This window comes from Hypanus sabinus, chromosome 12 (genome assembly GCF_030144855.1).
Source record: "Hypanus sabinus isolate sHypSab1 chromosome 12, sHypSab1.hap1, whole genome shotgun sequence".
In the NCBI taxonomy this organism is placed as follows: Eukaryota; Metazoa; Chordata; class Chondrichthyes; order Myliobatiformes; family Dasyatidae; genus Hypanus; species Hypanus sabinus.
Window position 1 is genome coordinate 25,116,121 of NC_082717.1, and position 26,734 is coordinate 25,142,854.

The 26,734-nt window shown below is 40.9% G+C and overlaps 1 protein-coding gene across 1 annotated transcript in view; it reads left to right on the forward strand.

The window, feature by feature from the left end:
- The window catches only part of LOC132403320 (formin-2-like), a 392,743-nt gene that overhangs the window by 242,440 nt on the left and 123,569 nt on the right, over positions 1 to 26,734 (forward strand). Inside the window, 1 exon segment of the mRNA XM_059986771.1 lies at positions 6,446 to 6,507. Within this exon segment, the coding sequence (XP_059842754.1) occupies positions 6,446 to 6,507 (62 nt within the window).

Consider the following 26,734-nt stretch of genomic DNA (forward strand, 5'->3'; position numbering starts at 1 on the left):
TATCTCATTTTGTCTTGTGCATTATAATTTTATTAGTTCTTTCCTGTTTACTACCCAATCTTGTGCCATTTTGGTGTTCTCTCCTGGGTGCGCGCTCTCAACACAAGCAGTTTTAAAAGGAAGTGGAGTTTGTGGTTTGCTTTCCATGCTGATGCGTTTATTATTAGCTTTTGAGCTTTGACTGGTGCGGGAATCCAAGGGAAAAGATGTAGGAGTGAGATGAAACATTAAAATAACAGACAACTGGAGTCTTGGGGTCACGGTTGTGGATTGAACAAGGTGTTGTGTAAATCAATCACTTGGTCTGTTTTTGATGTCTCCGGTGCACAAAATTGGAAGTGTGCTAATCGGGACCCTTGTAGCTGTCAGGAATGGAGACCTGCATCTCATTAGTCTGGACTGGGTCTCAGCCTAGAATTTGGATTTTTTTTTAAATAGCTTTAAATTGAGTTATTTGAAAAGTTGCAATGAAAGGATCTCCTCGCCTCTGTTGAGGGGAATGGATTTTCAAATTGGTCATAATTCTTGTGCTGTAACATTGCTGTGACCTGTGATTGCTTTGAAGTGGATTGAATGATTCTACTTTAAGGCCATTATCTGCAAAGAAGTGAATACTTTTAGGAGCCAACAAATCTCTCATGTTTGGCTTATAGCCAGCAAGAGTGATACCATGGCAGGGATATATTACATTATAAACAGCCTTGAAGGATAGTGTATATAGTTGTATTTATTTGAAATTTATCTATTTGTATAAATATTTTGGTAAACATTGCTTCTGAGCCTTCTCCATAGTGTCTGGAGCTCTTGACAGTGGTTGGCATTCTTGTTAACTTATCAAATGTGATGCTCTAAACCTCCCGTGCTCCCTCTTTAAATAAGATACCAAGAGTCAGCCCTAAACAAAGCTGAGTAACAAATTTCTTAATTGGGGTCTCTCATTACTGTTCTGATAATTTGCATTCAGGTGAGGGGGTAAGAACTTACAACATCTCAATCCCATTGCAGAAGTCATTAAGATCATGGCTGTTGTCCATTTTGTCATGGTTCACATGACCTCTGGTTGCTTCAATTCCGAGAAGCCTGTTGATCTTATCAATTAAGCCATTTTCCTTGCCTTGACAGCGTTCCTGCCATACTTCTCTTTTGTAATACTAGGATTATGGCATTTAGTTCAATAACCATAATGTAGTTTAAAGGTTGGAGAATCCACAATGAGGTGGAGCAATCCAGAAGTTAAAATGTCAGCACTGGGGCACAAGCTTGCTGCTAACATTAGGCTCCTGCTTCTCTGGAGATTGGCAGCTTTCTCACCTTTGGTAGAGTTAAAATAGCTTGGGGTGGGGTTTGCAACGCATGGTGGGCAGAAATGAGAAAGCATAGTGAAAGTGGTACATCTGGGCTTCTCTTCATCCTATTTGGTGACATGTGGAGAGGTGTTAAATCTTTTGCATTTATATTTGAATATTAGTTATGTGAATGAGTATAATTGTGTGCTGCACATTGTTAGTTGGATATAAAGAAACAGAATATTTTTCTTCCAATATCTTACAATACCATTCCTGACATTCTTTAAAATTAACATTCTCTGTTGTAATTTTAGTTGTGGCTTGTGTATTCTAGGATGTCTTAAAAACTTGAGATTTCTTTGGGACTTTTGCAAAGTGAGAAGAAAAATTGAGTAATATTGCAAGGCTTACTAATACTTAGTAAATATCTTTTCCTTTGAAATGTCTGATGTGGTTTGTGTAATCTTGCATTTTATTTGTTCTCTAGAAAAGATCCTTTAACAAACATGAGTGAGGATTTCATTTCAGACTCTAGTCTGTACCCTGTGTATTAATCTGAAGCAGTCTTGCAGTACTGAGCAAATGCACTCCAGATGGCAGCAGTCACCTTCACAGCCACTTCCTGCTCACTGACTTCCTCATAATGTCTTTATTAATTGTCCACCTGTACATTGTCCTTTATGCTGATTGTGCTACCTGGAGCCGTCTTGGAATGTTGAATGGGACCCAAGCTTGATTGCTGAAGAATAAAGCTGACTGAAACTTTGAAAAAACAAAATGAATTAATAACTCTTAATTATCTATTCAGCTCAGTCATCTCAGAGAGGTGATCTGTCATCGCCAGCTCACAAGTCCTGCATACAAGTACAGACTCGCCACATATTGTTGCCACATCTCTTCTGAAAGGATCCACTTGCCACCTTTATAGTTTCTGTTCCATAAGGCTTTGAGGCATTAGTCAAACTGCATTTTGGAGTGTTGTGAGCAGTTTGAGGTCCATTATCAAAGAAAAGATGCATTAGCCAGCCTATTTTATGCCACAGACCAATACCATTAAGCAAGGGGATGTAAACCCCACGTTGCAAATCCCTGATCGAAAGGAAGTTCACAAGAATGATACTGGAATAAACAAGTTAACATATGAGAAACTTTTTGATGGCTCTGGGCCTGTCCTCACTGGAGTTTAGAAGATTGAGGTGGATGGGGATCTGATTGAAACTTGGGAATGTTGAAAGGCCTAACCAGAGGGCACAGCCTCAGAATATAATGATGTCCTTTTGGAACAGATGAGGAATTTCTTTTGTGAAATGGTTGTGAACCTGCAGAATTCATTGCCACAGACAACTGTGAAGGTAAGTGTACCCAAGTCATTGGACAAATTATGGAAAAGGAAATTGGTATGTTCTTAATTAGTAAGGGTGTCCTAGGTTACAGGGAGAAGACAGGAAAATGGGGTCGATAGGAAACATAAATTGGCCATGATGGAATGGTGGAGCAGATGTGATGGGCTAAATGGCCTAATTCTGCTACTATGTCTTATAGTCCACTGGAGAAGAAATGAAATCAGGCAGGCATTCCAGCACTAAATTTTGTGATGATCACATGGCTCTCAGACCAGCCTGTAATTTTATGGCCTAGTATATTGCTTACTCTCGCAACACTGGCATCTGCTAGACAAGGTGGGACAAATGTCCAGCTTGAAAATCCAAGCTGACATCCAGCTTGGCCAATTGTTATATCCAAATTGGACTGAAGATCTGATTTCTAAGAGTGATTTAAGATTGACCACTCTTGACATTGCGACAGCACTTCAAGTGTAGCATCAAGATACCTGGTAAAACAAAAGTGGGCATCAAATGAGAGTCTACAGTACCCCTAATGTGCTGGTTTTCTGAACATCCATCTTCCACTTTCTGCTCTGTTATAAGTCACCCAAGAACATTATCAACTTAGTAATGATTTGAACTTCCCAAATAGCTTCGAGACGAGTTTCAAACAAGAGAAAGTTTGCAGATGGTGCCGAAGCATCTCGGCCAGAGAAGTCGACGATACACTTTTCCATAGGTGCTGCCTGGCCTGCTGAGTTCCTCCAGCAATTTGTGCGTATTGCCTCGAGGCAAAGGCATTTGATTTGTGCCTAAACATAGCATTAATGGTCACCTCCCCGACCAGAGCCCCTGTGGGTGTGGTCAGCCCAGGAATCTAAAAGGTCAGGTTGCAGAAAGGGTTTTTAATTCATTTCCCAGTTAAGTGGATACCCCATTCTCTGACATTGTATGTTGCTTTCAACAGTCTGATCTCTTCCTACCAGAAATGTAGCTGAGTTTTTAATATAAAGTCTTGAGCAAAATGAATGCTTGATGTTGTTGTAATGTGAACAAAGTCACTAGAGACGCAATTGCTGGATGTGAAGTACTATTTTATTCGACACAGTAAAACACAGCATGCATCATATTGAGACCCTTTCAGAGGAAGTGGCCTGTTTAACCCATTATAACATGGCATTTTATGTGCTAAAGATCAAAAGTCTATTCTGTATTTACAAAGTGTTGACAATGCTTCCTTTGAATGACAACATAACTTTCATTCCTCCTTCGCACCTATACTCAAGACATGCAATGTGAATGTTAATCAACATTGTCAGGCTTTCAATTAACTTTAGTTTGCAGCTCTAGGAAGCTTTTGTCCAGAGCTACATTTTAAATTTAATCTGCAGTCCATCTCCAAATCCAAAGATTGATTGCTGAAGTTAATATTTTACTCAATACCCCAAATCCAGAATATGCCCTGACAAACATTACCTTTTTATTCACTTGATTGCAAAAGGCATATAACCCCATTCACTAACCTAAACGGTCAGATATTAAATAGATACATATTGAATCCATCAGACTCTGAAGCAAGTTGGTCATTATTGCATGCATTCATCTATTTGGTAGTACTTCATAATGGACATCCTAAAACTATGTTGCCTCAAAAAGAATACAGCGTGCCCTGTGTTTTCCCAGAATAAATTTACTGGATGGTTTGCATAAAAGTTTGAAAACACTGGTGGAAGGGGAGGTTTGTCGCTTACTGTTGTTTGTTGTTTATGCATGCTTCAGAACGTTAAAGTGTATGCAGTAAACTGTGTTTGTAACAGCAATACAATCATGAATCAGAAGTGCAGAAAATTAGAGATTCTTGACACACAAACTGCTTCATTGAATTTGTAATAAGTCAATAGTTCTGTTGCAGAGGATAGCCTATTAGCCTATACTCATCAGAATACAGAAGAATGAGGGATGATCTCATTGAAACCTCTTGAATTTTGAAAGGGCTCGATAGAATGGATTTGGAGAGGATTTTTCCTGTGGTGGGGGGGAGGGTCTAATACCAGAGGATGTACTCAATAGAGTGACTTCCTTTTAGAACAGAGATGAGGAATTTCTTTAACCAGAGAGTGATGAATCTGTGGAATTCATTGCCACAGGCAGCTGTGGAGGCCAAGTCATTTAAGGGAGAGGTTGATCGATGCTTGATCGGTCAGGGCATGAAAGTGTATGGGGAGAAGGCAAAACATTGGGTCTGGAAGAAAAAATGAATCAGCCATGATGAAATGGCAGTGCAGACTTGATGGGCCAAATGGCCTGATTCTGCTCCCATGTCTTGTGGTCTTAGTTTTGTGGTAAGTTTCCCTGTATTTTTGCCATTCTGTCACAGCCATATTCTTTAAAAATATTTTAAATTTTAGTTTGTGGAATCAAATAGCTTACAATACAGCTCTAAGCTGGTTTTGAAAATGAAACCCAAAATGTCAGTGTTCTCCCCAAGTCACTCAAATGAGTAAACATCGCAATAACTTCACCAAGGTTGTTTGATCAGATTTGATTGACTGCAGCAAGTCTGCGAGTAAGGACTTTGGGATAGGGGCACTATGTTATTGGTGTGTGGAATACAGTTCAGTTGATTTCAATGCTTTGAAATCATGGTGTGAAGCGCCCAGTACATGGCATTGTTGTCTGATAAAATGTTTCTGCTCTCATCCTACAATCCGCTGATCCCCAGGCATGAAGAACTGACATGAAGCGGGTGGGCTGTGAGGTTGTGGTTTCCATAAGAAGTACATGTATCTACAGGAGGGGAGAAATGGCCAATCCTTACCCAGCATCTGTAATAGTTTGAGAAGGATCTGTGGTTGTAATTGTATGTTCCAGGCGGGTTGGGTGGGTTTTTGTGAGTGGTAAACACTCGTAGTGCCACAATCAGTGTTTTGGGGTTTGTTAGCTGCAGCAATGCTGTACTTGGTTGCCTGTTAAATTGTTGGAATTGTGTGTGTGGCAGACATGGTTGGGATTGAGCTCTAACTGAAATATGTAAGAGAGGACTGTTCAGAAGACGGCCTGCATGGTTTAATTTCTGATTAAGCAGTCTTTGCTACTGAGATAATTGTACTAATGTGTGGCTCACCAGCCTATTGAACTGAAGCAGTATTCAGATTTGTAAATATAGTCTTCCACTATTTGCATATGATGCATGGAGTCTAATTTGCACCCATTCGGCCCTGTGTATGCAACAATGCTGCTTGATGTCACGTAGTAATTCAATTAATTGAACATCTGCTTAACATTTCCACAACACAACTGCACATGGGTTAATAATGGGTGATTGCGTGAGAAGTTCAGACCTCCCATTGTAGAAATTTGTGGGAAAGGGGAATGAAATTTCAAAATCTGCACTAAAACTGTCAGATTTATGTGCTGAGGACTTGACCCTTGTCAAGGTTTTGAAGTTAACTGACTAATTCAAATTGGGATTAGCCGCCTTGTGTTTGACACCGACTAGAGATGAGAATGAGTTTGTTCTGTTGTGGTGTTGCTTTTCTAATTCTCTGGGAAGGCTGGTCTCTGGCATCCCTCTGATCTCTCTGGCTTTGGCTGTGACAATGGAGTGGGTGCATCTGCGTGTGTGGTGGAAATCTTGTGTTACAGACACCTGGGCCCGACCACTGTCCTCGTTTGCAAGTCCCGCCACACCACAATCCCTACCATTTGTGCAGCCAAAGCCCATCTGACCAGCGGGTCGCCTCCGCAGCCACTGAGCACCTTTTGTGCTCTGTTAACTGTTCACCACTAGCTTGTCATCGTTTTGACAACTCTTCCTTTTGTCCTTTTCTGCAGCTGTTCTGAACTTGGACAATTCTGTGGTTGACCTGGAGACCCTTCAAGCCCTGTATGAGAATGTAAGTACTGCGACCAAAGGATCAAAAGAACAACAATGTGGCCCAGGCTTTTGGATCTGAGCCGTCAGGAACAAGGCATTTAACCCCATTGCTCAAAGTTGCATGTTAGTTTATGTAGCAATTGATTCCTGGGATGCAGATTTTGCTTTGTAACTGAACTACTGTTTCATTCAAAACAATCCTATATTTAAGGTAATCTGATTCTCTTTGCTTATTCTTCATGCTATCGTGGTAGGAAATTTAAAGCATAAACATTTTGCCACTTTCTTGCTCGGTCTTCATTCTCAGACAGGCTGCAATACCCGAATTGTAAGGCCTTTCACTCTGAGTCCAGTTATGTTTGGTTAACATGGGATGTTGTATGAAATAAGTTAGTTAAAATGCATATGCTTTATGGAATGTAAGAAGGTTAGTGTTTGTAGCCTGTGGAAATAAGCAAAAGGTTCAGATTTGACGCGCTTCATTTAAGGGGCACCATTGAAAATTTACTGAGTGTTGACCTATTTTCATACAGAATTTTCAACTTTAATTCATCACAGCACTTCCGACCAAATTGAGAGCACTATTCTGACCTCAAGAATCGCTCGGTGCACAAACGGGTGCTTGAACTCTGAACACGTTCCTTTTCAGTGGCAACTTTCACAATTGCATATTATAATATAAGGTTTCCACTCCAAATGTCATGTGTAAGGTCCCAATATAATTCCGGTATGTATGTAGTTGAAAAGCTTCAAGTGGTGGCCGTCTTGTGGCCAGTGCAGAAGTAAATGAAAATTTTGCATAGGAATTTGGAGATTTTCTCCCTAAGCAACATGCCAGGTTTTTTTAAAAAAAACTTACTGAGCTGGTTAGTTTTCCCATGCTGTTGGTTTTTAAATGATTTCTACTGAGCTTTCCAGGTGGTGACATGTTTACATGAGGGTAACTTCCAGGAAGCATCAAAGTTGTTAAGGTAGTTTTGGTTTCCCATTTCTGTGAATAATTTTTCTTTGTGCTGAAAGAAACCTGGATCATTTCTAAATAGTTGGCAATTTAATTACCTTGTCCCTCTATATATGCATATTTTGGAGTCGATGCAGCAGTGATTCACTGGATTAATTATTGAGATGTGGAGTTCTCTTTTAAGAAGAGCACAAGCAGAATTCGTCCATGACTCCACTCAAGTTTTAGAGAAACTTACAAGATTCTGAGAAGGTAGATGACATGAAGCTGTTTCCTTTGCCTGGAGCATCTAGGATTTGATTAGTCTCAGGATAAGGGTCAGACATTAAAAATATAATTGAGGGAAGTGGCTAATTCTCTATAATTTTGTTATTTTTTCCCCTTGTTTTTGCTTTGGGATTCTGTACCTGAAATGTCTGTGTAAGCTCATCAATGTGTATATTTAACCCTGATCCTCGTGCATCATGGAACAAGCAATAGATAATATGATTTGTCGGGAAATGCCTGAGAGCTTGATTTTTGGAGAGTGTAACCGGAGCATCTGAGGTATTCATGGTGTTCCATGATTGCTAGGAAAGTTGAGCCAAGGGCAAATGGATGAAAGGTACAGAGTTGAGCATTTTTCGGCAGAGTCTGAGGGATCAAGGAGATGATGAGGGCTGAGAAGCTGGCATTGAATGGATTTGTGGTTAGGAGAGGAATTTAAATTAATATCAATGGGCAAGGGTCGTTTGGCGGACTGTTATGACCTGGGACTGATGTGGTGGGAACGGCAACAAGGTTGAGGCATTCGTGAGGAAAATCAAAGACTTGGAAGACATTCTTGGGCCAGCTAAGGCAAATCATCTTCAAGTGCAGAAGCAGGCTTTCACACGGCATCAAGTCATCTGAAGGCCACATGACATAGCTGCCCGTATAAAGATAACACATTTTGGAACCTTTATTTTAAAAAAAAAAGGCAAATTCCTCAAAATTGTTTTTTGGTTAATTGGATGAGTTAAATGTCTTTACTGGTCTATTTTTACGTCCACTTGCCTGGACATTCCAGGAATAATTCCAACAGAGGTTCCACCAAATGATAGAGCTTTATGCCCAAAGTCTGGTCCAGTCAAATTGAGAGGAGTCATTTGGTGGCAATACATGCAGCAATCATAAATTAAGGTAATCTCAAGCGTAGATGAGGGTGAAACTTTATTTTGTCTTTTTTAAAGTAAACATAGAACAGTACAGCACAGTTATTTGGCACATGATGTGCCAACCTACATAAACCTACTCCATTATTGATTTAACCTTCCATCCTACAGGGCCCACAGCACTCCAATTTTCTTTGAGTCTCTTAAATGCCCCTAATATATCAGCTCTACCACCATTCCTGACACAGTGATATGCACACACCACTGTGCTTTTTAAAAACAAAACTAGCTCTGGCATTTCTCCTAAACCTTCCTCCACTAACCTTAAACATTTGAATCCAATTCCCAGAAACAACTACTGTGATCTCTTTTTTTTTAACATCTCTGCAATCAAAACAACTGGATCTGGAATCTGGAGCAACAAAGAAATGCTGGAGGAACTCAGCAGAGCGGAATGGCATGGAGTCACGGAGTGGTGTTGGCTCTTCGGTCAAATGAATCCATGCTGACAAAGTGCCCACATGGCCAGATGAAATTTCCTGCATTTGCCCCACATCCCTCCAAGTCCCACCCCCTCCACGTGTATATCGAAGGACTTAAATGATACAATTGTACCTATCTCAAACACTTTCTCACCCCATCCTCCCACCACTCCACGTGGGATAGTGTTCCTCTTGTTGACGTCTACCACTCCTCCAGCCTCTGCAACTTCCACCATCTCCGGCAGGATCCCACCACCAAGCAGATCTTTTCTCCCACACTGGCCCCCCCCCCCCCCACCCGCCACTTTCTGCTTTACGCAACTCCCTTGTCCACTCGGCCCTCCCCACTTATCTCCCTCCTGGCACTAACCCGTGCAAGTGCAACAAGTGCCATACCTGCCCCTACCCCACCTCCCTCACTACCATTTGGGGCCCCAAATGGTCCTTCCATTTCACCTGTGAGTCTGGGGTCATAGCCCGCTGCTCCCAGTGTACATTGGTGTAACCTGATGTAGGTTGAGAGGCCGCTTTGTTGTGCACCTACGCTCCGTCCGCCAGAGAAATTGGGATCTCCAGAGGCCACCTATTTTAATTCCACTTCCCATTCCCATTCTGATATGTTTATCCATGGCCGCCTCTACTGTCACGATGAGGCCATGCTCGGGTTGGAGGAGCAACACCTTGTATTCTGACTGAGTAGCCTCCAAACTGCTGGCTTGAACATCAATTTCTTGAACTTCCAGTAATCCCCCACTTCACCATTCCCTCCCTCCCCCACCCCGCATCATCTCCTGACCTGCCTATCACCTCCCTTAGGGTCTTCTCCCCCTTTCGTTTCTTCCATGGCCTTCCGCCCCCTCCTGTCAGATACCCCTTTCTCTAGCCCTGTATCTCTTTCACCAGTCAACTTCCCAGCTATTCACTTCATCCCTCCCAGTGTCACCTGTCACCTTGTGATTCTCCCTCCCCTCCTTCCCACCCCCCCACTTTTATTTTTACTCTGACTCATCTTTACCTTCAGTGCTGATGAAGGGTCTCAGTCCGAATCACCGACGGTACCCTGTTCCGTAGATGCTGCCGGGCCTGCTGAGTTCTTCCAGCATTTTGTGTGTGTTGCTCGGATTTCCAGCATCTGCAGATTTCCTCTTGTCTGTGATTGCACTTCATCTGACATATCACTGCATATACTTGCCACCATCTGAGTGGGAAAAGCTGTCCCTTAGGTCCATTTTAAATATTTTCTGTCGCTAAACCTATTCCCCTTCATTATGGCCTCCCCTACCATGCAGATAAGACTGTTGCCATCTACCTTGCCATCTGTGGAGGGAAGTGGGCAATTCATATTTCAGAGGAGCGCACACTAAGTGCTGGAGAAACTCAGCAGGTCAGGCAGTATCTTTGGAAGTGAATAAAGTGCTGATGTAAAACTGCAGAATCTCGTGTTTACAAGTTGACATTTCACGTCAAGATCCTTCATCTGGAAAGATCAAAACATCAGCTGTCCATTTCCCTCTGCTGCCACCTGACCTGCTGAGTTCCTCCAGCAACCTCTCAATTGTCTTTCCAGTTTAAATGCCAGCCCAGATAGACTGGACAGACAGGGTGTCAGGATCAGAGGCGAGAGCCGATTTTGCTTGCTCTGCCACAATGTTCACTCCTCTCTCCATGGCACTGAGGGTATGAAGACGGCCCCAACTGCTATGCTTCCATACCTGCTAATGTGATGAACTGATACTGAGGTTTTGGGCCTGCTCCAGCATTTGGATCAAAGGGCTTATTTTGTTTAGGAACGTTGGTTGCTTCTATAGTTGATATAATTTGTTTTTCTCCTCCTTTCTCTGTGCATCAGGTGTTGATCTTTATTTTAATCAGATTCTGTAGGGTTCCTTGCTTTGTGGCTGCCTCTAAGCAAGGAGATCTCAATTGTACAATTTATATATTCTTTGATAATGTACTTTGAAACTTTTGATTTAATTTTAAGCAGAGCTGCAGTTGCATTGATTCTTTCAGCTTAGTGGGGGAGCTTTGCTGAACTGACTACTTTAACCATAGATTAGATGAGGTGCGTGATGGAACCATTATGACAGAATGTTAATGATTTTGATGGCAAGAAATTGTAAAGGTTAGCTGTCTGTCTCTTCGATACTACTAATCACTCTGCTCTTTGACAGTAGAAAATGTAAATCTCTGGAGTGGTGACATGAGTTCCTTGAGTTTCTAAATTTTTGTACACAGGGAATATGTTTTGAAATGCTTAGCATTGAAGGAGAGGCAGTGAATATCCTGCAGGAGGAGAACAGATGGCAGTTTCCCCAGCGCAAAGGCTTTAATAAAAGTTCAGTCATGCTGAACAATGGAATGAAGTAGTGTGACGTTGGGAAGACGGGGAGACCAGGAGGAGATTTGATGAAGATTATGAAGTTGGCAGCCTTAACAGAATGAAGAGAAAGGACCTCTTCTCCTTGACAGTTAAGAAACACAAGGGATGGGAGGGATGGGTGGTGAAGTTGAACAAGAAATGTTTGTCCAAAAGGTATTACTGGTCTGGAGACATGAGATCCTGCAGATGCTGGAAAACTTGAGCAACACACAAAGTACTAGAGGCACTCAGCAGGTAAAGCAGTATCTATGGATGGAATGCAGTTAATATTTCGGGCCTGTTGAAGGGTCTCGGCCTAAAAAATCAACTGTCCATTTACTTCCATGAATGCTGTCCTACCTGCTGAGTTCCATCAAGCATTGTGTGTGTTTATGGACTGGATTCTGGAGTTGGAAACATTCCCTGCTGAAAAGCTGCATGGCTGAGCTCTACAGGAGCCATAACCTAAACAATCATTGACAGAATTAGGAAGCGGGTGGAGTGCATAAAACAGATCAAGTGACTTTCTTGCCGTGCGAAAAAAGCAGCTATAAAGACAGGGTTAGTGATGGAGAAGGTAACTAAGAGTTTGTTGGTAGTTGAATTATACATTCATAGCCAATTATCAATTTCTGATTTTCTGACATCACCCGTCCTCCATTCTCCTTCACCCAAAGTAAGAGCTGTTTAGATAACTCCAAAGTTGTATACCGGATGAATGGGGCCATAGGAAGCATAGGATTCAAATATGTACCCTGCTGATATGTTTGCAGTGGAACATCTTTTGATGCGGAGTTTTTGCTATTGCCAGATGTGCCTCTAGGGGCAATTTGATTTTTCAAACATCAAGCAGAAAAATTGGATAAATATTTTTGTGCAGAGATGCATGTAAAGAAGGAACCATTAATTATTTGTGATTTATTCAGTATTTTCCAATTATTGATCTATAGAGTTGAGGACTATTAACTCAACAATGGAATGGAAGTTTTTATACCTCTCAATGGACTAGGACCAGAGTACATCGCAAAATCACTTTCATTTTATAATCGTGCCCGTGTTCTCAGGTATTCTTCTGAAATGGTTCCAAAATTTCACAATCTTCTTCAAAAGACAATTGGCAGGTCAGCGCTTTTTAACTGGGCTCCTAAACTATGGAATTCAATATCTAAAACTATAAGGGATGCGGACATTTTTTAAACACCAGCTCAAAACCTATTTAGTTAACCTTGCTTTAATTAACATAATTTTGTGTTTTGTTTTTATGTTTGCACTTTATCCCATTGTAAATCACTTTGAACTATATTTGTAATAAGTTTATTACTGTATTGTGTGTGAGTAGTGTTTTGAGATGGTTAAGATGAGAGGCTAACATTTTAAAAATGTTCTATAGCACTTCAAAGCTCAAAGTAAATCTATTGTCAAAGTACATACGTCAGCATATATTACCTTGAGATTTGTTTTCTTGACGTTCTCAGTAGAATAAAACAATAGAATCAACAAAAATCTACACACAAAGACTGACAAACAACAAACGTGCAAAAGAAGGCAATCTGTGCAAATACAAACAATAAGTAAATAAATAATACTGATAACATGAGATGTAGAGTTCTTGAAAGCAAGTCCATAAGTTATAGAATTAGCTGAGGTGAGTTAAGTTATCCTCGTAGGTTCAGAAGCCTGATGGTTGAAGGGTAATAACTGTTCGTGAACCTGGTGGTGATGGACCTGAGACTGCTGGACCTGCTTCCTGATGAAAGCAGCAAAAACAGAGCATGGCCTGGATGGTCAGTGTTGCTGATGGATGCTGTTTTCAGAATCTGAATCAGGTTTATTATCGCTGTGATGTGACGTGAAATTTGTAAAGTTAACAGCAGCGGTTCAATGCAATACATAAACTAGCAGAGGGAAAATAATAATAAATAAGTAAATCAATTATGGTATACATATATTGAATAGATTTTTAAAAACATTCAAAAACAGAAATACTGTATATTTTTAAAGTGAGGTAGTGTCCAAAGATTCAATGTCCATTTAGGAATCAGATGGCAGATGGGAAAAAGCTGTTCCTGAGTCGCTGAGTGTGTGCCTTCAGGCTTATGTATCTCCTCCCTGATGGTAACAGTGAGAAAAGGGCATGCCCTGGGTGCTGGATGTCCTTAGTTAATGGACGCTGCCTTTCTGAAACACCGCTCCCTAAAGATGTCCTGGGTACTTTGTAGGCTAGTGTCCAAGATGGAGCCAACTTGACTTACAATCTTCTGCAGCTTCTTCCAGTCCTGTGCAGTAGCCCTTCCATACCAGATTGTGATGCAGCCTGTCAGAATGCTCTCCACGGTACAACTATAGAAGTTTTTGAGAGTATTTGTTGGCATGCCAAATCTCTTCAAACTCCTAATAAAGTATAGCCACTGTCTTCCCTTCTTTATAACTGCATTGATATTTTGGGACATATGTTGGCAGTGCTCAGTGGTAGGGATGGCTTTGCCTGTGATAGACAGGGCTACATCCACCACTTATCATAGGCTTTTCTGTTTTTGGGCATTGGTGTTTCCATATTAAGCCATAATGCATCCAGTCAGGATCAGCTCCACTATCCATCTATAAAAGTTTTGTCAAAGTTTAAGAAAACTTGCCAAATCTGTGCAAACTTCTAAGAAAGTGGAGGCACTGTATGGGACACTTCAAAATTAATGTCAGTGCATTGAAGTTGTACTCTGCTGCTGGTGTTGACACTAAGCCATTGTTGAGCTGAGGAACAGATGGATTTGATATTTAGCCTCTCAGTGTTATGTCAGGATGGGTGGTTTTTCTAGCATTACCCCAACATATGACCTGGACTGCAAAGTCAATTGAAGGTGAGTTCTCTCCAATTTTAACAAATTAATGCCTTAGAATTGCATTCATACTGAAATACTTTTTTACTATTTAAACCTCTTTCAAATTTTAAATGTCTCCAAATTATATGTGAAGTTTAGCAACAGTGGAAAAGCCCTTTGGTAGAATCAAAGGGTTGACCATCCTTGCCGTCAGGGAGGTCCACATGCACAGACGTGAGAAAATCTGCAACACACACAAAATGCTGGAGGAACTCAGCAGGCCAGTCAGCATCTGTGGAAAAGAGTAAGCGGTCAATGTTTCCGGCTGAGACCCTTGATCAAGACCCTGGTCTAGATGCATGCCGTTAACTGTTCCACTTTGTGAGTCAGCTGATAGTGAATCCCTGAGTTCGCTTGGACTTGTGATACTTTGCGGATTGTATGGGTTTGAATGGGAGCAAGTTTCTAGTTTAGTGTAATCCTGAACACTGTTTTGTTGCGTTTGCTTTTACTCCAGATTCTCTGGATGCATAGTCTTAACTGCAGTTTTTGTTTGCCGGATGATATTTCACTGTATTAAATATTTAATTATAAAGGTTATGAAGAAGTAGTGAATTGGTAGCAATTCCAAATTTTGCCTGATATTTGGTTTTAAGAGCAATCTACCTATGTTTTTTACTTCTCTATTGTTTATAAGGATCATGATGTCTCTTCAAAAATACATAAGAAGCATATTTTATAAATACTAATGCAGGTAAAAGGAATAATAATTTCAACTTTTTGGACAATACTTCATGTTCCCCCTCCTTCAGAACTTTATTAGTAAACCTGAGTTGTCCTTTTGCTGTAGCGAGAGTGAGCATTACAACTTCGTTTCTTACCCCATCTTCCACCCCCCTTCACAGCTCTCTGTAACCTTACCATCCAAGTACCTATCCAAACTTAATTTAAATGTTGAAATCTAGCTGATGTGCACCACTTCTCCTGGCACCTGTCACACACGCTCACGTCCCTCTGACTGAAGTTTCCCCGCGTGTTCCCCTTAGACTTTTCACCTTTCATACTTGGCCCATGAAGTCCAGTTACAGTCCTACCCAACCTCAGAGGGAAAAGCCTGCTTGCATTTACCTTATTAATACCCCTCATGGTTTTGTATACCACTATCAAATCTCCTCTAAATCTTTTACATTCTTAGGAATAATGTCCCAACCTATTCAATCTTTCCTTTAACTTGTGTCCCCCAGATTCAGCAGCATCCTTGTAAATTTTCTACATACTCTTTCAAATTTATTTGCATCCTTACTTTAGGAACGTGACCAAAACTGCACACGGTACTCCAAATTGGGCCTTACCAATGTATTGTACTACTTCAAGTCAAGTTGCATTTTATTGTCATTTCGATCTTAAACTGCTGGTACAGTACACAGTAAAAACAAAACAGCGTTCCTTCAGGACCCTGGTGCTACATGAAATATCACAAAACTACACTAGACTATGTGAGACAACTCAAGGCTATACTAGACTATGTAAAACAGCACAAAAACTACACTAGACTACAGACCTACACAGGACTACATAAAGTGCACAGAACAGTGCAGGGCAGTACAATAGTAAATAAATAGACACAGTGGAGGACAAATTTCAATATAATTGATGTCAATGTCAGTCTGGACTCTGGGTATTGAGGAGTCTGATGGCTTGGGTGAAGAAACTGTTACACAGTCTGGTTGTGAGAGCCCGAATGCTTCGGTACCTTTTCCCAGATGGCAGGAGGTAGAAGATTTTGTATGGGGGATGCATGGGGTCCTTCACAATGCTGTTAGCTTTCTTTTATCTAAGAAAAGATATGCTGGCATTAGAGTCCAGAGAAGTTTCACAAGGAGGATCCCAGGAATGGAACAATATATGAGGAACGTTTGAAGATTGTGGGAATGTACTCACTGGAATATAGAAAAATGGGAGGGGGGGTTTGGAAAGAATCTCTTTGAAACCTATTGAATATTGAAAGGCCCAGACAGTTTATGTGGAGAGGATTTTTCCTATAGTGGGTGAGTTTTAGACCAGAGGGCACAATCATTGAAATGTGGAGCATCCATTTAGAACAGAGACAAGGAAAAATTTCTTTAAACAGAGGTTGGTGAATCTGTGGAATTTATTGCCACAAATGGCTGTGCAGGCTAAATCATTGGGTATATTTATGACAGTGGTGCAGAGGTTCTCGGTTAATCAGGATGTCAAAAGTTACAGGGAGAAGACAGGAAAATGGGGATGAGAGGGATAATAAATTGGCCTTGATGGAATGGTGGAGAAGACTTGATGGGCTGAATAGACTAATTCTGCTCCCCTCTTATTGTCTTAATTACAGTGTGCCGGTGCATGGTGCACATAACATTCCTAAGCAGACTGTCATCCATTTTTGTGATTTTTAGCATAATTAATATTGCAAATTATCATCTTTCCTGAACTGGCTGCAAACTTAGTTGTCTTACTTTATCAGTTTTCTATGTGCTTAATCTTTCCCAAGTGATTTGACAGTTCCCTTAAGAGTGCAACATCTGTCAGTAGAAACTGAGCAGTAGCTGTTCAGGCTAAATCATTCAGGCTAAATGTTCAGGCTAAATTCCACAGATTCACCAACCTCTGTTTAAAGAAAATTTTCCTTGTCTCTGTTCTAAATGGATGCTCCACATTTCAATGATCTGTCAACCCGGAGGTGACGGGATTGTCCTTTCTGTTCTGAGAGCTCTTATGGGTTATTGTAAGTCTGAATGTTTTCATAAATTGAAAGAAATCTAAGTTAGCATTTGTTTTGTCAAATTGAGTCAACAAGTACGGTGGAATCGCAGGCATGTAGAATAATTTAATTGTCTACTTGCCCAAGAACTCTATATAAAGTTTCTGGTTTGATGGAAGCTCCAGTTTGCACCCTGATTCTTTAGATGTTGATGGTTTTTGGATCAAATACAGTGGTTCTTCCAAGTTGCTGTTACTGCTGTCTGTAAGGAGATTGTGTGTTCTCCCTGTGACTGCATGGGCTTCCTCTCACGTTCCACAGACATCTGGGTTAGTAAGTTGATTGGTCACATGGGTACAATGGCTGTATCTCTGGATTTAAAATTTAAAAAAAATCTTGCTTTTCTTTCTTTTGGACAAAAAGAATTTGGGTTGGATTCCTGGTTTATATTTCATGATCTGTTGCTGAAAAGGTACAGTTAGCCTTGGTGCCCTGAAATCAGGAATGGGTAAAATCAGGCCTTTGGTGAATGAATCCTGCTAGAAAGAATGTATGTGAGGAATTGGGAATAACAGGGGCTGTGTTTGCTCGATCTGGTCATGCAATGTGTCTAGACTGAAATTTAGACTTGGTTCAGATACCAAATAGCTGTCTGCATCTTAGCCCAGTAGGAAATGCCTTTGGGAAAGAGTTTAAACATTAATGGGGAAGAGTGAATGAAGCAGAATATGATGAGGTTGGAATAGCTCGCGGTGCTTTCGAAGCATCTGTGATGATTAGACAAAGCAATGACAATGTAAGATTCTCCATGCTGCTGTGTTTCTGGAATTGCCCTTGTTGACAATCTTGCAGAAAGCCTTTGGATTAGTGTTATTTTGCACAACTTCGAATAGTTTTGCAGTCAGTTCAAGTGATTTTGGAGTTCAAGTGCTTAGTGTGATTAGGTACAGACAGTTTGTAATTTGTCTAGGTAGGGAAATGAATAGCCTCCACTGTGGTGGTTAGTTGAGGGATTTCAATACTGGCCAAGAGAGCAGAAAAATCTTTGGATAGTGGCAATAGGTCCTTTTCCACCCATCTGAGGAGAGACTTGATCTAACATCTTTTAAGATGCAGTACCTCCAACACTGCAAAGTTAATTGGAGAGAAGAAAGGAGAAGAAATCCCAAGATTTGTTTGTGATTCTGGCTGAATGCATTGACAGTCTGCAAGCTTTTCAAGTTATCTTGGAACACGTGACAATAGTAAGTCAATATCAAGCAGCTGTCACAAATGTTGGGGATGGATTTGGGAAGAATCTTTGCAAACTCCACCAGACACGCTTTTTGTAGCCAAGGTGAAAGGTAAGATATCAAGAGAAAGAAGAAAAACTAATACTGGGATTTAAATTCTGTTAGGAAATGGGATTGTTATGTGGTGAGAATGTGAAGAGGCAAATTCTTTTTATCTGATCATTCATTAGCTGAGAGGTGATGGAAACCTGGTTACCATTCAGAGTTGAAGAAATGGTTTGTTTTGTGGTGGCAGAAATAAGTTGGAGATGAGTGGAACTTTGCTCATTCTTACCCAATGATGAACTTTTGAGATGATTTAGGGTATGAAATAGCTGAATTTCTTTTCAAAATCAGTTTGTTTAACAAAAGCAGTTAAGTAGTAAGAATATTTAATGTTATTTCTACTATTTAAAAGAAAAATATAACATCTTTCTTTCCAAACTCTACCAAACAGTTTCTCACTGGGAGAAATTGAATGTTTTCATCCCAGTGAGTATTTTAATAAAGACAAACATGGTTGCTACTTGATAGTGCTTTGAAAACTGTGAACTTTGGTCTTGCACATAAGGTTTCAAGCTATCGAAGACAAGCGGAGGAAATGTTACTCCCAGTCTAAGATGGCATTGGCTTGTTTACTTTTGCAGTGAAACTAAACCAGATGACCATGTCTTTGGCAAGTGGTAAAAAATAGATCGCCAGGATGTATCATGTCTGCAGAGAAACCTTGGACCATATGGGTATAATAAAAGTGGAAAGGGTAAATCATTCAGAAGATGAAATGCTTCCTAAATATTCAGACAGTGGCTATAAATCATAAATAATTATGAAGTAATGCATTCTTTTGTAATAAGTGTATTCTGTGATCATGCAAAATTTTCCTCTTGAGATTTCCTCACATTTACATGGAGGGTTTTGTAGACTTGAGTAAATAATAAGTCGTCGGTGGATGTCTTGCCAGTAAGTGCATGCTTTTCTAAATACTGGTATTGGTAAAATGAAGTGACATCATAGTAAATTGAAGTTAACCCTTGCTGCCTGCTTCAGACTGATGTGTAGAAGCTGTGGGCCAAAGCCTTGGCACTCCTATAATGGCACTGTTCCAGATGAGGCAGGGACTGGACCCACACCTTTTAGGCCCTTAGCTTTATGCTAGTCATTGTTGGCTTATCTAGTACTGCTCTGTTCACCTGTATAAAGCCAACACCCTGGATGGGAAAGGTCTGTGGTTTGTCCACTATTGTTTGTAAGGAGTTTGTACGTTCTCCCCGTGACCATGTGGTTTCCCCCAGATGCTACAGTTTCCTCCCACACTCCAAAGGAATGCTGCTTTGTAGGTTAATTGGTCACATGGTTATGTTTGGGCTTGTTGGACCATAATGGTCTGTTACTGTGCTGAATCTCTAAAGAAAATAAAAATTAAAATTTTTTCAGTTCAGTATGTGTTCTAAATGAGATTTATTATTACTGTATACTACAAGGTTTTTGCTTACTATAAATTTAAAATACTTTTCAAATTCATTAAATGTCTTTTGATTGCCAGTCGGTGTTCACTTGGCCTGCTCTGCACTGCAGGATGACCTCAGTGGGGAGATCACAAGGTTTTGAAACCAGCGTGACTGTGAATAGTTTATGAATGTTGTGGGGTGGTGAATGGGAGTTGTGGGCTGGCTCAAGAAACAGTCATGGTCTTGTACAGCTTAGAGGTGGGCCAATTAGCCTGTCACGTCCACACTAATCCTCAAGCAATTATCAGCTCACCCTGGATTCTACCACTCGCCTACGTACAAGGGCCAGTTTCTAGTGGCAGGTTAAGCTCAACCTGCAGGTCTTTGGGTTGTGGGAGTAAATCAGAGTACTTGGAGAGTACCCACCCCAGAGAATGTACAAATTTGTTGCAGCATCCAGTGTCAGGGTTGAGTCTAGATCACTGGAGTTTGGAATTGGCAGCTGTGCTTTCTGTACTGTTGATGGTCAATTGCTCTGTTATAATTTGGATGTATTGGTGTTCTCACAGTGGGTGCTGTTAACTTGCTTATTGAAATTCAAAGTAATTTTATCCAGGACGATAAGCCACAGATATTCAGGGTAAAACCAGACTGTCTATAATTCAACAAATGTGTGGTGCAGTTGAGTAGTGGAGAAAGTGTTCTACTTGCATGCCCCAAGCAAAGCTAATGGAAGTGACTCTTTCCTCATGTATGAAATGACAGAATCACCTGGGAAATGTAGAGACCACAAGTACAGATTATATTGTAAACTGCCTCCTTCTCCACCATTACTCGAAAGGATCCCAGTCTTGCCGCCTGCCACAGTGGACTCTGACCAGTCTGCTTCCTGACAGAAAATGGTGGTGCACAAGGGCACAATGACTTTCCTGGCTCCTAATGGTGCAAGGTTTAAATTCTTCAATAGCGTTTCAAAGTTTCTAGTCAGAGATCTCAGTCAACCAAAGCTTGCTGAATACAACACTGCTGAACTCTTGGGCAAATTACCTTTAAGCCACTAGCCACAGGATTAACACTGGTACTTAATGGTCCAGGGATTCTTTGGACACCAGACACTGACAATGATCTGGCCTAGGTGGCTCAGCCAAGGAAGTGGCAGATACCAGCAGTGTGAGAGGAAGCAGAAACTTGGTAAGAGAGCTGGGACATTAGCTGAGCTGAAAGCTAATCCGACCAGACTGGTGCCTTCACTTTTCCTGGCCAATGTCTGCCTGCTAGAATATAAAGTGGACTCAGTGAACACAAAGAGATGAGAGACTGCTGAATTCTGGTTTTCCCTGAAATGTAGCTAAACAAGATATCTGGCCCGGTGTTTCAACTCGATGGGATGACTCTGTTCTGTACAGACAGTAACTTCCTGTTGGGAAATCTAAAGGAAGTGCATACATCAACAAAGGTTGGTGCACAGACTCATCTGTAGTTAGCAGTCACCGTTCAGGGGAAGTTGACCACCTTATAATTCAATGGCCAGCCGCTTTACCTGCTCAGGAAGTTTACTGTTGAGTTCAGCACTCCTGTTAACATCCCCCGAGCACGAATGCCAAGGATGCATTGGGCAAACTTTACATGATCAGCAGCTCTCCAGAAAACAATTTTGTTTTCAAAACTGTAGGAGACTTCAATGCTACAGGATACTTTACCCAAATTCTACTAACACATCACCATGGCCACCAGGGGAATAAACAGACTCAATTGTGTACAGATGTATTACATACAAAATCACCCCACATTCTCATGTTGGCCTCTGTCCACATCTCCATAATGTTAATCACAGTGCACTGACCACTGCTGAAAATGGAGAAAGCAGTCAGGAGGACCAATGCTCTTTGGCCTAATCTCTATGCTTCAAAACTGTTTTGAACAGACTAACTGGCAGATGTTGAAGGAGGCTGCCACAGACAAAGGAGAGGCAGATTTTGAGGAATGTGCCTTATCTGTCACCGGCTACATCAAAGTGTATAGATGGCATTGGTACCCAAAGTGTGGTCATCTCACAGCACAACCAAAAGCCCTGGCTAAAGGCTGAGATGAGCTTTCTGCTATAAGACTGGGACCCCACCTTCTAGTCTGGTGACAGAACAGCTCTCAGCACAGCCAGTAGAAACCTCATCTTGGGGATCAAGAAGACTAAGATGGCCAATGCTCAAAAAAGGACTCAGGAACACTTGTTCGATAATGATCCCTGGTGCATGTGGCTGGCCGTCAAGGACATTACTGACTACACAATGAAGAATATCAACTGTATCAGTAACACCTTCCTCCCTGCCATTCTAACCGACTTTTATGCACACTTCGAGGCATGCAACACAACGACCCATGGAAGCTACTCCCTCTTCCAGAAGAGCAGCCACTGCCTTTTACAGCAGCAGATGTGAGAAAGACTGCAGAAACTTAAACCCCATAAAATGGCCTGGCTTGGCCAAGTACTTGGTGTGTGTATACTGAAGGCTGATTTATACTTGTGCGTCGCATCTATGGCGTAGTTACCACATACCCTACACCGTAGGGTGACATGCACCTCCCCAGAAAATTAACTCTTGCATCACGGTGATGCAGATCACAATAACTGTGATTGGTCTGCTTGGTAGCATCACATTTCCTCCTACGCATTTCCAGTTGCTGCTTCTCCACCATGTCTGTACACCAATGCGAAATAGCTGAACCAAATCGTCAAATTTACCTGCCGACATGCAAAAATCTTGGAAATGCATTTCTTCATCTATATCTCTCACAAAGAAACTCAACGCAGTGGCATAGGAATCTGGCCCTGACACACCTTGAAAACAAGGACACTTGGAAATTTGGTTGATTGCTGAACTTGGTAAAATGTTTGTAGATGTTTTGGGCTCCAATAAAGAAACTATAATCTGCGCAGTTGAGGGTGTTGTCTCAGAATGCCAGTTTGTACACAGTATAAGGAGTATATAAGCAGTCATTGAGGAGACAGCACCCTCAAATGTACACTGATGGCTTGACAATCAACCGAACTTCCAAACAGCCAACCCTAGCTACCAATATTCTGCAATATTTCAAACAAGGACACTTGTCAGAATGCTGTTTCTGATTTTCAGTTCAGCATTCATACGGTTGTCCTGCAAATCTTGGTGAACAAACTCTTTATCCTCATAATAAATGCACCACTGTACAACTGGGTGTTGGACTTCCTAACCAACTGATCTCAGATATTCAGGTTGCAAAACTGTTCCTCCCTCCCCATCATCCTCAACAGTGCTGCCCTCCAGGGCTGTGTGCTGAGCCCATTGCTCTACGCTCTGCTCATGCATGAATGCACGGCCAAATACCTGAGTAATCACATTATCAAGTTGGCCAATGACATGAGTGATGGCAGTCATCAGCAATAATGAGATGGCCAACGGAGAAGAGGTGGACGAGCTCGAGTCCTGGTGCCAGGCGAATAACCTTTTTCTCAGTGTCAACAAGATGGAGGAACTACAAGAGAACTCACCCCAGCAGCTCAGTTTAACCTGCAAACAGTTTCAAACTCCTGAGAATGTACGTCATGAAACTTTGTACGAGGTGTCAGAAAACACCCTGCACAATCGGGGAAGTTTACCAATGCTTCTACTTTTAGAGGAGACTGAAAAGAGCTGGACAATGTACATCTATACTCGTGATTCTGCAGAGGCGCAGCAGGGAGCATCCTGACAAGCTGCATCACGGCCTGGTATGGAAACTGCGCGGTGGCAGTCAAGAAGACTCTGAAGTGAGTAATCAAAACTGCTGAATGCATCAGTGGCAACCAGCCTATCCACCATCAAGCACATGTATATAGAAAGGTGCTGGAGATGGCCCAGTAACACCATCCGGGAGGAGGCTATGTAGCATCCACGCCAGAACCACCAGACCCAAAAAGTTACTTTCCCCAAGCAGTCAGTCTGATCAACACCTCCGCCCTCTAAAATACCACCCCCCCCCCCACACACCAACCACCACTAATTTATCATTTCCTGTCAGTCACCTTGAGCATAGACACTCCTGTGCCTAGTGCCACTTTATGGGCATACAGTCAATCTATGCTATCTTACATATTTATATATTTTTTAATTATTGCTTTATTTTATCTTTAGTGTTGCATTGGATCCAGAGTAACAATTATGTTATTCTTTACACTCGTGTACTGGAAATGACTTTAGACGATCTTCAATCTCTTCACAAGCCTTACTTGTTTTAATTATGGGTTCCTATTTTAAGTTGTTAATTATGATGACTCAGCCCCTTCTGGAAGCTTCTGAGCCTATGGAATTGTGGGGGCTGTGCAAAAATAGGTTTTTTTATTTAAGTATTAAAATCTATTGACAGTTCTTAATGTCCCTGATGGAAATGTTTATCTAGAAAAATAATTCAGAAGTCATTCACAAGGGGATAGGACCTTGGATACAATGTCCAAGCCTGCTTGCTGATTGAAGAACACTAAACTTTGTGGGAGGCTTTTCAGTTACTGCAATTCAATTAGGTTAGCTCACTGCATCCAGATAAAGTAAATCCAGGGGGTAGATTACCACAGGCTCAACCAAGATGATCTATGGCATGAGATGCTGCTCTTGGCTTCCAATTGTAAATGCAATTTTCCTAGAGGTTGATTATTCTATTTCTGACATGTATCAAGAAAAGGTTTGTCTGTAATTTTGGCTAAATGTGGGTGTTTTCATTTATTGAAAACAAAATCAAGGAACAAGTATCTTAATTTTCTAAGAAGTGCAAAACAATTTCTCTGGTAGAAACAATTGTAGACCAGTTCCAGTTTTGCCTTAATTCTTCTGTACTCTCGGCAAACAATGTTTTTTGGTATTGCTTTTCAGTCCATGATTACCTTTTGGTTCTTACAATCTTTATCTCCATCCACTTTCAGGCTAGTTCTACAACCACAAGTTGATTGATCTAGTCATTTGTATGAGAATTTTGAAGCTATATAGCATTTTAAAAGGAAAATGTCAATGTTTTACTCTTGTTCAGTTTCTATTTGTGGTTGGAAGCGATAGTAATTAAGTCTTGGTGAGCTTTTCTTGATTGGATTTGGAGAAACTTGAACAATAACATTGTGTTTGCAGGGATTCTGGCTTTGTGTTCATTTTGAATTCATGAAAATACAGAAAATGGAATCTCAGAATCAGATGGTCCAAGTTAAATTTAAGCTTCAAACCTGCAGATGAATATTCCAAGATGTTTTTCCCAAAACTTTTCTTCCCTTTTTATGTTTCCTTTCCAAGTCAAGACATCCTTCAATTCACTTGTTTCCCCTCTTTCTGCACTTAATTCACCTTCAAATCACTATTTGAAATGTCTCTGTTGCACTTTAGTCTTAATCGTTTTTAAATTTTCATTGAGGTTTACAGAACTGAACACAAGGTTCTAAGTGACCTCTGACCTTTGCTGTGCCTACATCAATCTGCAGTGTGTATAAATTGAAGCACAATAACTACCTCAAGTTGGTTAACAAATTTAATTCGGACCATCTGATTCTGAGATTCCATTTTCTGTATTTTCATGAATTCAAAATGAACACAAAATCCAAGGCTGAGTAAAATGCAAAGGGACATAAATCTTGCAGTTTAAAATCTAAAATGTCTTTATTTATGGTCCATATCCTGCATGTTCTTTAGATGCTCATAGAGGAGCTGAGGGCAAGGTTGTAAGATGGTAATAGCAGATGATCACACATCACCTTGAATGTAACAGTTTACAATTCATGGCATTTTTCACAGCACAAATTTTCACGGGCAAATGAATTGCTGGGGGATGTCAATAGTGGGTCAGACAGCAAAAGTCGAGGCAAAGGGATGGTTGATGTGCTGGGTCAGGGCCCAAAATATCTTAGAAAATGTCGAGCATTCCTCTGCCTCCACAAACGCTGCTTGAACCACTGATTTCCTCCCGCAATTTGTTTTGTTTTTCTCCAAATTCCAGAATCTATAATCTGGCCAAGTTCTGTGGAATATCCTTGTGGGCGAGGCAGTGTCAACAGTTGAACAGACCACTCGTAACTAAATACACATGGATGTCTTTTCTGTGCAAGCCTAGTGAAGGTACTTGGATAGGTGAAGTTCTCACCAGAGGACACAGATCACTGTTACAGCTGGGGAGTGATTGGAGTTGAGGAAATGGGGGTCATGCTGATATTCAAGTATTCAATGTTAAGAATAAAGGGGAAGGATTGATCTGGGTTTCAGTTGTCTTATGGTAATGGATATTTGGATTGTGATTGGGTTGGATAATGTGGGAGGCTTGATGCAAAGTGATTGAGGTGGGGTTTGAGAGCTAATTGCAACTAGATAACCTAAGGGGACCTATCTGTATTTGTCCTAAATTCGATGCTTGGTGTCCAGCTGCCTTTGTATTTAACCAAAGGAGGCACACATTATAACAACAGTGAATCACTTTTCGAAAAGAGAGAGATTAGATGTGGTGGTCAGTATTATTTTGAACCAATGTTAATGCAAACGTTGAAATTTTTGGAAGCCCTGTTGTTTTTGATACGTAGGGTTTTTTCCTTTTTGCATTGCAGGCAGTGTTCCCTCTAAGTTGAGTGGGTGCACAGCCACATAGTGACTGAAATTCTCCCATGCACATAGTCTTTGTTGCCACGCAGCTGAAATAAATGCAGATGAGAAAACATTTATGAAACATGAAAGGTTTTCTCATCTATATTTATTTCCTTTCAATTAATAACATCTAAAGTGTGTGATTTTTCATTCTAAATGATCATAGAATACATATTTCCAAAAAAAAAACATTTAAAGTGCTTCAGTTTTCAGCCTGTGTGTATATATTAAAAAAAAGAAAAATTCCTGATCAGAGCAATGGTTGATTTGCACAGCTGTTTTAAAAAATAGTATAAGAAAGAAACCAGAGGAACCGTTGACTGTAGGCATCAATGAAGCTATTTGACTTGATTGTATGGAATTTTCATGTTGCTGCTGTAACTGGGTCAACTCATTGGATCATGCAAGGTAAGGTTGGTTGG